The sequence below is a fragment of the Lactuca saligna genome, chromosome 8 (genome assembly GCF_052625555.1).
Source record: "Lactuca saligna cultivar CGN05327 chromosome 8, ASM5262555v1, whole genome shotgun sequence".
NCBI classification, from domain to species: Eukaryota; Viridiplantae; Streptophyta; class Magnoliopsida; order Asterales; family Asteraceae; genus Lactuca; species Lactuca saligna.
The window spans coordinates 75965018-75978806 of NC_136424.1; the positions used below are offsets into that span (position 1 = coordinate 75965018).

At 39.1% G+C, this 13789-nt stretch overlaps 1 protein-coding gene across 1 annotated transcript; it reads right to left on the reverse strand.

Annotated features, from left to right (window-relative positions):
• Positions 1-10896: 10896 nt before the first annotated feature.
• LOC145009778 (uncharacterized) lies at positions 10897-11316 on the reverse strand. The gene has a single exon (XM_078968411.1). It carries the CDS (start codon positions 11314-11316, stop codon positions 10897-10899), a length of 420 nt encoding a protein of 139 aa, XP_078824537.1.
• Positions 11317-13789: the final 2473 nt, after the last annotated feature.

Here is a 13789-nt window from a genome sequence, read left to right on the forward strand (position 1 = left end):
ATGCTACTTGTAACCCATAATACTCCATTTCCCAATCTGAAATACGGAGAAATCGCCAATAACTCATAACACGAAGTTCACCCTTCGACACTCGTTCCAATATTGTTCAATTCAAGCGAGATAACACATGTCGACCCAGAAATTGGTTGCCCGACATCTCTTACCGTTTCCAAAGAGCATAGAATAATCCATTTATTGGACCAAAATTTCTCAACACAAGGCCTCTGACCAACGGCCACCTGTTGTGTAGTCACTCATCCTTTCTTGATCACGTACAACATGCATTAAATTATTCTGCAACTCACCTCAACCACCAATAACCATGGTCTCATGAATCCATAGTGCATGCCTCTATATCCATCTCCCTAACCATTGTTGAGCAAGTCTCTGATCCTCTCAAATAAAATACCCGGTTCTCCCCCACTTAGGGTTCAAACCGTCACCAATTGGCGCATCAATAATCTACTGCACAGACTGTTTACACTAGAAACATCACACTTACTCTTGGAAGGTACTACTCAATGCTCGATGGTCTCCCCGATAGAGACCCTCCAACTCTAAGTATCCCGAATTGTAGATGACATCCTCAGAAGCTTCTCATTATGATTACCTCTAATCATACATAATCTCATTCCATCCCATTACCAGACATCTCAACTGTCTAGTAGTAACCCTAACGCGTGATCTGACAATGATGAGCTATCATACCCCTCACCCTCGACTCCTCAACCAACATTCCATCACGCGAGTTATCATAAGATAGGATTCCTCATTACCACATGCGATACCCATCATAGACAATAACAGTCACTGCCCCGATATAGTCTTCTTAATCATCTGATGCTGCAGCTGGCACATGCCCTAGTATACTCAAATATAGTGCACCCTAGTCCTTGACTATCTCAATCCCCACTAACAACATGCTCATGCTATATCACTACCTTGTAGGAGACATACTGCCTAGAAACTCTGGGCGGAAGATTGTCATCAATGCTAACCCACAAGGTTTACTTCCAAGCTCAAAACCAAATGTCGAAACCTATTATGTTTCCCACATGAAACAGAAATAACACCACTCTGCTCACCAAAAGTGACATCTCCATTATTAGCTGATTGCCCGATTCAGGTCGCAATCCCCCATAAACGTCATCTCTACTTATCCTTGAGTCTTGCAACTTCATCTAACATAACACCAAAAATACCTTGGAATTATCTCAACTTCCCTCACAAGGGATCTTCGTTGGAACTTGTTCCACATGGCCCCTCTGGCCTCATACTCAATCTCACCCGATCTCGGTATCACCAAATCACAACGGAATAACTGGTAGAACCAGTAACACTAACCACCACGGTCATGGTACTCGAACCATGCGGCCACCTCTCTGTCTGCTATAAACTATGCTGCTCGAACCACATTATCTCCTCTCAATCTGCTACAAAGCATGGTACTCGAACCATGGCTTCACCAATCAATCTGCTACTTAGCATGGTACTCGAACCATGGCATAACCCCTCAATCTACTATTAATCATGGTACTCGAACCATGATATCACTTCTCAATCTACTACCAATCATGGTACTCAAACCATGACTTCACCTCTTAATCTGCTACCAATCATGGTACTCGAACCATGACTTCACCTTTTAATCTGCTACCAATCATGTTATTCGAACCATGACATCACCTCCTAGCCTGGTACTTAGAATCTCCAGAATACTCCTTGCATCAAGTATGGTTCCTCTACTTTCAGTAGTACAGGGCCATACTACCTGCCACATCTACCCATACTTTCCACACGGACCATCTCAAATTTTCTAAGTGGCTACTCAACCTTGCCGTTCGTCCATCCCATCATACCTGGTCACTCCCTTGCAAACACTCTTTCTCTATCAATATACTCATCTGACACAGATCACTCCCTAGGCTCTTCCTAGGTTCTCACACTCCACCACCACAGCTGCTGAAGAACTCCTCATGATGCCATTCATCTACCTCCTGAATATCATCATATTCACTTAGTAGCTGAATCTCATCATCAAGAGTTCCACAAATCATGAAGCAGGCAACATTCGAGCATCGAGTATTCTCTATCAACACGTATAACCACTCTAGGTTACAACTCCACTTGCTATACTCATACTCAAAAGGTATCACCGAGCTCAAGAAACTCCGCCCCTTGCGAGCATATGACCACTCTCTTAGTAGGCTCCTCAAATGCTCATATATGTATCTCTTCTAAATTACTCCTCTACTCAGATCCCTCTAAAAAGGATTCGAGCTGGCTACTCAAACTCTGCACATACTCAAAAGAAAATCATAGATAGCAGAAACTCCTAGGCTAAGGCATCACAAATCAGGTCCCTCTAGTCCTAAAATACGAAATACCTAGCCTACTCTCTAGCATGCATAACATATCTCATAACAACTTATAAAACATAAGTAAGCTTATTTGGGGAAATCAGCGTTCGGGCGCTGGTTGATTGTACACACTGCTCATTTCCTCTTTCTCTTAAAATTCTCTTACTCATTTTTAGGAAAAATCGTTCCTTTTGAAAACTTTTCTCAAATCCTCAATTTGTGTCCAAACATACCTAAAGGTGTATCCGAATCCCTCAAACCAAGGCTCTGATACCAACTTGTAACACCGTGAATTTCCAAAACAAAATTTTCAAATTTTAATTATCCACATCACATAAAAATTTCCAAAATTTCAAATGTCGTTAGCATAACATATTTCAAAATAGTTTTCAAAAGTAATTGTCAAAATCCAGGATCCACATTCATGACTCTTTTCTCTTGTGTGTGTGTGTGTGTACAATCGATTCGCCGCCTTCCCGCGATCCTGAGAAACCTAAAACACATAACACATAACATAGTAAGCACAAAGCTTATTGAGTTCCCCAAAATACCACATGCATATAAATTAGCCACTCAAGGCTATAACTCTGTAAAACCTTCCGGTCAATGTGTCTCAGTGGGACCTTCTGATCCCATAATTCAGGTAGACCTTCCAGCCCTACCATGGTTTGCCTTCCGGCCCAACTCTGGCTGCCTTCCGTCCATAACTCTGATTGCCTTTCGGCCATAACTCTGATTGCCTTCTGGTCCCAAACATACAAAATATACATATCACATAAATTCACATAACTCATATCAATACATAAGACCTTCCGGTGACATATAAATTCCACTCTAAGTAACGTATAGTGAGAACACTTACCTCGGATGATGTACAGCCCCCTATAAATGTTGTTGCTACACACCGACCACTAACTCTGTGCCAAACACACAATTATCTCAATTAGATCTAAGTCCAAAATCTCACTCATTGGGTCTAGAGGTTGATTAATAACCAACCCAACAATGTCCTAAACCCATTGGGCCCACCAAGGCCAAATAATAAATGGGCCCTATCAAGGCCAAATTCTGAAACTAAATGGAAACCCCAACCCAAGGGCCCAAAGCATAAATATATATTTCCCTGAACCAAGACCCTATTAGATCAAGCCCAACACTGAAGGCCCAACATGATCCTTAACCCAAAAGCCCACAGTGAGGTTACACGGGGCCTACCCCCTTTGGTATGCGCAGCGTACATACTCACGCATGAGACTAACCGGGGAACCAACCCAGTACGCGGGGCGTACTAGAATTTACGCTAGGCGTATGCCTAGTTTTGCTTTAGTCCTTTTTCTTGGTCTTAACCCATTTAGACCTGAACTCGTCTCTTGGATCTAGACTCCTTAATAGATTTTATTCCATAAAGTCAGGGACTTTAAGCCTTTGCATGGCTGATATGGTCTCAAACACTCAAAACCCTCGTTTTCTTTTCTCATTAAGCCCTTATCTCATGCATGACTTTATTCTCACATCCAATATCTCATTTTTGTGGAACCACTCCATCAAAAACACTTAAAAGGAAATATAATGGGTTCTGGAGTTTGACAACTCATAAAGTTTCAAGTTTTGGGACCAAAAACCCTAAAATGGACCATACTACACACAAAACAAAAAGCAATACGAAAGCAATGAGCTTTATACCCTTAATTGATGCTCCATCCTCATAAAAGCTCAGATCCAAAGCCTGGACTCCAACTCCTTCCCCTTTAATGCTCCTTCTTCACTCCAAGGACTCACAAAGTCAACCCAAAGGGTCTCATGTACTCTCTACCTCACATGGACGAAGGCTGGGGGTTCTTTAGAAGTTTTATTCTCTGAGAAGGTGGCTAGCAATGAGGCCATCTCATTCTTTATATCGGGTCATTTAAAATGTTAGGGTTTTCATTCACAGTCTAGTACACCCAGCGTTCCTCTTGGTACGCCCAGCGTACCAGGTGGTCCTTGCGTCCATTCCATGCTCATAGGTACGCTAAGCGTACCCATACTTAACATGGACTAAATTTTCCATATGTTCCAAACTATCATAGCTTCTTTGTTACAAGTCCGATTCCAGCGATTCTTACTTCGACGGAGAGGTGATGAGAAGCTCTACGCTTTTGTGAACTTATCAGAGTCTCAAGGCTTTACGAAGTAAAACTCAAAGCTCATATTTGTTTAAACAGAATGTTACACGAGTTCCACGACTATGTTAAGGAATGTGGAATTATTTCATAATTGATACTACCTAGGACATCGCAACTTAATGGTTTTGCTGAGAAGCGCAATTGAACCATGTTGGACATGGTTCGTTTAATGATGATTCAAGCTTCGTTACCTATCTCATTCTGGTGGTATGCCTTAAATACTGCCGCCTATATCCTTAATCTTGTCCCAACTAAAAAGGTTATCAAAACACCTCATGCGATGTAAACATGGAAGGTTCCCTCATTAGCACATATCAAGGTTTGGGGTTGTGAGGCTTTCGTAAGATGAGACACTCACGAAAAGCTCGAACCTTACAGTGAGCATTGTATATTCATCGGCTGTCTACAAAAGTCCTTTGGATATCTCTTATAAACCCCGACTGACAATGTTGTCTTCATTGCACGGAGATGGGTTTTCCGAGAGAGAGAGATCATATTCCAAGAGGACGGTAAGAGAAAAATTGAACTTGAAGAGCTTCAAGAGTTAAGTGATGAAGGAACCTCAAACACTAGCGCTCAACCCAAGGAGGAAACTCCTGTTGAACCGATTGACGAGTCTGTACCACTAAGACGTTCTAGTAGAGTTAGTGTTCCACCTGTATTGTGTGGTTTTCATATATCAACTGAAGGTGATACGTTTATCAGTGATAGTAAATTGACAAATTTGCATGTACCTAATAAATACAAGGAAGCTATGGCAGGCCCCAAGTCTGCAAAATAGAAAGAGGCGATGGACAGCGAGATTCATTCCATGTATAATAATCATGTTTGGAACTTGGTCGACTATGTACCAGGTCGTAAAACGGTCGGGTGCAAATGGATCTTCAAGAAGAAGACCGACATGGATGGGAAAGTAAACACATATAAGGCGTGATTGGTTGCGAAGGGCTTTACTCAAACTCATGGAGTTGACTATGACGAGACCTTCTCACCAGTAGTGAAGATCAAATATATAAGGGTTATGCTAGCCATAGCTACATTTCATGATTATGAAATATGACAAATGGATGTTAAAACTATTTTCCTTAATGGGAAGTTGGATGAATATGTTTAAATGAGTTAGCCAGAAGGTTTTGTCAATCCAAAATGCCCTAATAGATAATGTAAGCTTGAGAAATCCATTTATGGATTGAAGCAAGCATCTCGCAGATGGAATCTTTGTTTCTACGAGAAAGTCAAAGAGTTAGGATTTTTGAGAAGCGAGGATGGGTCTTGTGTATATGTCAAAGCTAGTGAGAGTATAGTTAGCTTTTTGGTGTTGTATGTAGATGACATACTTCTCATTGGAAATGACATTCCAACCTTACATGAGGTTAAGTCCTAGCTTGGAAAGTGTTTTGCCATGAAGGACCTTGGGGAAGCTGCTTACATTCTAGGGATAAGGATATTGAAAAATAAGAGTAAAAGACTAATAGGACCTAGTCAAAATACTCACTTAGACAAGGTCTTGAAACGTTTTAGCATGGAGAATTCCAAGAAAAGAGAATTTCCAATACTGAGTAATACCAAATTGAGTAAGAATCAAAGATCGAGTACAAGCCGAGATAGAAAAAATGGGTGGAGTTTCATATGCTTCAGCAGTTGGCTCGATTATGTATGATATGACATGTACTCACCCTGATGTGGCCTTTGCTTTAAGAATGGTCAGAAGATATCAACGGAATCCAGGTAAAGCTTATTGGACTGTAGTTAAGAACATTCTTAAGTACTTGCGGAGGACTAATGACTATGTTCTTGCCCTCGGTGGGAGTGATGAATTGAGAGTGACAGGGTATAGTGACACCAGTTTTCAAACCGATAGGGATAATTTCCGCTCTCAGTCGGGCTGGGTGTTAACCGTGAATAGAGGAGCAGTAACTTGGAAAAGTTCTACATAGGAGTCTGTAGCTGATTCAATGTGCGGATTAGAGTACAAAGCAGCAAGTGAAGCAGCGAAGGAGGCGATATGGCAAAAGAACTTCATCGGAGACCTTGGATTTGTACCAGCTGTAAAGGAGCCTATAGAGATTTTCTATGATAACGAGAGTGTGGTCGCCTTAACCAAGGAAATGAGGGATCATGGTAGATCCATGCGCATTGAAAAAAAATATCACTTCATAAGACATCAAATAGAAGGACTCCTCATAGTAAATTGGGTATCATCAGAGGAGAACCCAGTAGATCCTCTTACGAAGGGACTAACTAGGGTTAAGCTCTTACAACATGCTAGGCGTATTGGGCTGAAGGACGATATTAGCTTTAGTGATTAGATAGTTGTTTAGAAACTTGTAATAGATTAAATGTAATTGAAATTTAATGATTATATAAGGTGTTTTATTTATGAGTAAAGTTACTATCTTGTGTTATTCATGTACTATTGTTTCACTTTTGCATGTTTTGACTTCCAGAATAGTAAGATTATTCAAATCATCCGTAGTCGATCATACTTTGGAAGTAGGCTATGAGATTAGACTGTCATGAATGGGCTTGTAGATTCTCTAAAGTGTTTAGATATACAAAGGTATGCTGCAACATTCATGAGTGCTCTTCAAATAAGATTTGAGTATTGGATTAAACCCACGTTCATATGAATCCCTTCATGGAATTTATCACGAGTGATTGTGACACAATGATATCGTATAGTCTTCAAACCAAGATATATGAGTTGTTGATTACGATTTGGCTGCGCATTGATAGTGCGAAACCGCATCACTAACATGATGTTATAAAACGTGTTATTATGTATGATTTAACAAGTAATCAATACAAGCATATAAGTCAAAGTTTATCTATTACTTTTATCATAAGAGGATTAAAAGTGATATCTTGGGCCCCTTGACCATTTTATTTTGACTTATGTGCCAGGCTCGGTCAGAACTAAATTGATGTGTTCAATTAAGTTCTATGTCAAACAAATCGGAAATCGAGAAACGAACTATTGGAGAATAAGTATGACTGTGTTCCATGTATTTTTCTACATGATATCTTAAAGAAAAGAGGATTATGTGATCCCTTATCTAAAGGACGCGTCAGAATTCGGAAACGGATTTTGAGAGTTACAATTGCTAATCGGATTTTGAAGTCGTGTTTGAAATTATAGTTATTAGACTTATCCAAGTGGGAGACTGTTGGATTTGGTGTCTAAGCCCATAACTATAAGTGGTATGTATTTGACCCAATAGTAGCATGGTCCATTATGGGCTGCATTCTCCAAATCAATTTGATAGGTTGGATTTTGAGAAAGAGTTTATTTATGATTTATTAATATATTATAGGTATAATATATTAATTGAGAAATAATATTATTTAATTGGTATTGGTCAAGTATTAATTTGGAATTAATTTAGTGATCAACAGAGACTAATTAAATTTACGGGGACTAATTATGTAAATCAATGATACATATAGTTTGGGCTAATGATACATGATTGATTGGTGATGGAGTAAGTTAGTCTAAAAGAGTTATCAAATGGTTATTGGATCAAAAGCCTATGTGAATGAATTAGGGTTTACAAGTGACTCTTAGAATTCAACAAGTATATATGTAACCCCTTTGCACCTAAAATCGGCCCCCAAGGATATACACAAGTGATACAAGAAGAGTATAGTTGATTTTTGTGTGCTCCAAACCTCTTTCAAGTTCCGCCATTTGCTCTTGGTGTTTTGTAAACCATTTAAGGCATCACACTTGAGGTGCTAAGCTCTTGAAATGACAAATTCAACAAGCTACAACAAGAGGTGATCTTCTAACTAGTTTTTATGATTTAAATATCAAATCACATGATAGTTAGGCTTCATGCTTCGGAAAAATTAAAATTGCATGTATAACTAGAGAAAAATTAGATCCAAAGCATTAGGGTTCTATGTGCACCATTGGGTTGTTAAAGTGTTCAAAAACCCAACAGCCAGGACTTAACATCCTGCAAGGTTGGAACATCGTTTCCTATGAGCACTATGTCGTCAATATACAGTACTGGAAAGCTAAATATAGTCCCACTAGCTTTGTTATATACACATGACTCATCCTATATCCTAGAAAATCCAAATTCTTTGACGTTCTAATCTAAGCAAAGATGCCATCTGCGAGAAGCTCGCTTTAATCCATAGATTGACTTTTCAAGCTTGTACACTCTATTAGGGTACTTAGCGCCTACAAAAACCTCTGGATGACACAAATAAACATCTTCAACCAACATTCCATTAAGGATAGCAGTTTTGACATCCATCTGCCATATTTCATAATCATGAAATGTAGTTATGGCTAGCATAACACTAATAGACTTGATCTTAGCCACTGGTGAGAAGGTCTCATCATAGTTAACCCCTGGGTTTGAGTAAATCCTTCGCAACCAACCGTGCCTTGAATGTGCGTACATTTCTATCCATTTCGGTTTTCTTCTTGAAGATCTATTTGCACCCAACTGTCTTAATACTTGGTATATTGTCAACCAAGTTCCAAAATTTATTATCATACATGGAATGGATCTCGCTATCCATTTCCTCTTTCCATTTAGCAGACTTAGTGCCCATCATAGCTTCCTTGTAGTTAGTCGGTTCATCCAAATTTTTCAGTGTACTATCACTGATAAATGTATCACCTTTTGAAGTTATTTGGAAACCATACAACACAGGCGGAACGCTGAATCGAGTGGAATGCCTAAGATGTAACGACTCGTTAATTTTGTTCAACAGGAATTTATTCGTTTGGTTGAGCACTAGTTTTAGAGGTTCCTTCATCACTTGACTGTTGAATTTATTCAAGATAAATTATACTCCCACTCTCCTCTTGGCATATGAGTTCCCTCTCACTGAAAACTCCCTTTCGTGCTACAAAGATCACATTCTCACTAGTCCTGCAGAAAAAGTATCCAAAGGAATCTGTGGGTAGCCGATGAAAAAAAACTGCTCGCTTTGAGGATCAACCTTGTCAAGAGTCTCTCTTCTAAGAAAAGCTTCACAACCTCAAACCTTGATATGTGCCAAAGAGGGAACCTTCCCTGTTCCCATCCCATGAGGTGTTTTCGCAACCTTTTTAGTCGAGACTAGATTAATGATATGGGTGCAAGTCATTAAGACATACCCCTAGAATGATATCGGAAGCGAAGCTCAACTCATCATGGAACGAACCATGTCCAATAAGGTTCGATTATGCCTCTTAACTACACCATTGAGTTGCGATGTCCTAGGAGGTGTTTGATTACGCCTCTTAACCACATCATGGAACGAAATATTCCTTGAGGTAGTCATGGAACTCGATACTACGATACTCACCACCCCTATCAGATCTGAGCATCTTGATCTTCCTATCAATTTGATTTTCGACTTCATGCTTTTTTAACTTTTCAAAGGTTTCTGACTTATGATTGATTAAGTAGATATATCAAAGTCTACTATATTAATCGGTAAAAGTCACATAAAATCAATTCGCATCCCTTGTGGAAGATCTGAAGGGCCCACAAACATTAGTGTATATGACATTCAACAATCCCTCACGTCTTTCACACGAACCTAGAAAAGGTGATTTAGTCATCTTTCCAAGCAAACAAGGCTCGCATGTATCATCTGAACTTAGGTCAAATGATTCAAACACTCCATCCTTTTTGAGTTAGGCAATGCACTTCTTGTTGACATGTCCAAGATGACAATGCCGCATTATTCTAAACCATTAGATGAATCAATATGCAACACACTAATTCCTAAATCATCTACAACCATTACAATTTCATATACATAATCACAAGGCAATGCTTGAAAAATAAAATACACTATTATAATAAGCATTAATAGATCCATTCTCATTATTAAAAGAATATCTAAAACCTTGTCTGTACAAACCATGAAAAGACATAATATTCCTCGTCATTTCTGATGAGTAGCAATAATTATCCAAGTCTAAACATAATCCACTACTAACCTTTAAAGAATAAACATCCATCTTGGTAAAATGTGACGATCTCCTATTGCCCATTATCAGGTTCATCTTCCCAAGCTCCACATCCCTACTTTCTCTTAGTCCCTACAAGTCAGAGCAAATGTGAAAACAACATCCTGTATCAAGCAACCAAGAATAAGAATGTGGTGAACTTTATACAAAATAGTGTAAATACCTACCGAGGTAGGTCTGATCTTTCCATCCTTAATGTCCTGCAGGTACTTGGGGCAACTTATCTTCCAATGCCCCTTGTCTTGGCAGTAGAAGCACATTGCATCATTTGGATCTAAGGCAGGGGGAGCAGAACTGGTTTTTCCATTGGGCCCACTACTAGAAGACCCATCATGAGACTTTCCTTTCCAATTTTTCTTAGAGGAAGCTTTCCTCGTTTTCCATTCCTTTATCCAATAGCCATGATTGGAACAACAGTAGGAGGAGGATTGGACTCAATTGCTTCACCTTTTAATCCATTTTCAGTAGTTCTCAGCAAGCCTTGAAGTTTACTCAAGGTGACTTCCAATTTTCTCAAATGATATGTCATTTCGAACTGATCATAGCAAGGAGACAATGAGTGCAAGACTATGTCAATAGCCAGCTCCTCGTCAAACTTCACATTCAGCTTGAGCAAAAAATCCACATATCTCTTCATCCGTTGCAGGTGGGTCGTGATGGACTCTCCATCCTTCATCTTGGTGGTAATGAGTGATCTAACTATCTCATACCTTTCTTGGCATGCTCTTTGATCGCATTTCTCCATCAAACCCTTGCACATCTCATAAGGCCAATAATCCTCATAGAATCGTTGTAGCTCAAGAGTCATAGTCATCATCATAATACAAGACACTTTGGTAGCATCCCTGTAGTGACCCGTATACTCAGCTATTTCTATAGGAGTAGCTTATGACTTATCTATCTTGTTCAGCTCGTTGTTGAAGACGTATTTCTTGTCCTCGAAACGCAAGCCCATTCAGATGTTGCAGATCCAATCATTAAACTTAGACCCATCGAATGTCACCTTGGCATAGATGCTCAAGAGCGAGAAGGTGTTGGATGAACCGGAAGCATTGTTTGAGGTAGACATCTGCAAAAGAAGAAAGATATGTTTTGATTAGATAAGGAATCCTTAATATAACACCCAAAATGAAATATTAAGGATAGGACTGTAACATACACGTTTTGAAATCATGTTTTGTAATGAATAAAATTGTGAAATATTATGTAAAATTGAGTGTTGAGTTCCAACAGATGGTTTTTACTAGAAATGAAGTAAAACTATGTTTTAAATCACTCAGAAAATATTGGAAGTCTTATGAGATTCCAATTAAAAGCCAAATAGTGAAATTTAGAGAAAATATAAAATTTTAAATAAGTAAAATTTTATTATTTGATGTTGTAGAGAATCTCGTTAGAAACTTATAGGCGAAAACCTTGTTAAAATCCGAGTTATAACGAAGAAGTTATGAACAACCGAAGATCCGCGACAAAACCGGCACGGCACCAAATGATGTAAAAAGTGAGTTTTTTATTAACTACTTTTTAGCCTTAGTAATCTAAATGGAAGTCGTAGTATTCGTTAAACCGGGAAATTCGATAAAAAGAACGCCAAAATCTAACTTCGTATGAGGAAGTTATGATTTTTCGAAGTTTCAACTTAGCAGTAGACAGCTAAAAACTCGAATTTTAGATCGAACGATATTTTACCAATACATCCTAAATGAGAATCGAAGGTCTCGTCATATGTAGTACAATGGTAAAAAGTCTGACGAAAACGGATGTCGATGAAGAAGTTATGAATTTTTAACAGATTTTCCTGTCCCGGTCTGTTAAAAATAATAATATTAAAATTAAATTCAAAATTAGCTGACGAAATCTAAACGAAAGTTGTAGAGCATAATTTTAGCTACGCGTGCATATAAAGAACATCAAAAACAGAGCTCGTATGCGAAAGTTGTGGATTTTAGAATTTCGGGGCCCGAAAATCGAAGAATTTGGCATGAATAGTACGGGCCACATCACCACACACGAAGCAGGTGCGTCACCGGAGACGTGGCCCAAACCAGAGACCTACGAAGTAGCTTCGTCACCCTCGCAAGATCGTGCGTCGTGTCCGAAACGCGTCGCAGTCCGTTTCGCTCAGATCTTCGGCCCAGTAAGCGTTCGATGCATCTCGCCCCGTGTCGCACTTCGGAGCCTCGCACCCGGTCCCCTGCATGCGCGCCACCTGCTTCGCTCCACAGCTGCCACCGAGCCCTTCGCTGCTGACTCACCCTTTCCCCCTCGCGTGTCTCTCTCCCTCGCTGCTATCTTTCTTGTTGACTCTTCTCGGCCGAACCCTCGCCTATAAATAGGAGGACATGCGAGACCTTCTGACTAACTTTGGAAATTTGCCATTTTTCAGCCCTAAATCCATATTTTCATTATTTTGACTTTTCCCAAAGCCCCGGTATCAATTTTAGCACCCGAAACACATCCCGAGACCCCCGAGAAGCCCGGAACAATTGTATGTTATGTGTTATATGTGCTATGTGTTTTTCAGTATTATTATTCTGAGTTATTTTCTCGTGTTATTCGCTATGTTTATAGCAATTGTAATACATTTGACCATGTGATCAGTGAAAGGACTTAGATTCACATTGGTACTGGTACGTAGCCTCTGGCCATGTAGAGCATGTCTCCGTAAGAGAATGACTTCTATTCTCTGGCATTGGCAAATGGTTAGACAGGACTATAAGCCTGAAATCTAACAAGACGTTAATCAGAAATTGCATGTCTTCTATGCCATTTGGGCCAAAGCTTTATTAATGTATATCAAGAATTGAAAAGAATATCTTTGAATAATGTCTTTGATTGATATGAATGCTTGACACATGATCTCACATACATCTTGTTGTTCCTCTTTTCTTTTGCCACATTGAACTATATATATGGCATAACATTATATCGTATCTATTTTTGAACTCACTAAGCATCACCGCTTACCCTATCAATGTTTAACAATTGCAGGTGATAAGTAACTAGTATGTTTACATACTATTGAAAGATGTAGAATAGTTTGTAATAGTACTTTTGCACTACATTTTATGTTTGTATAAATTATAATATCCTGGGTAGTTATGTAATATATATAACACTTTGTAATAGAAGGTTTGGGTCTTTCAAAAATACGAAAGTTGGGGTCTTTCAAGGACCCAACACAATAATTCAAAATTCAGAAGAGGGATGTCGTAATCCAATTGTAAATCATTTGAAGGTAGGTAAATGACGATTTACCAATTCCACAATGAAAACAAAAT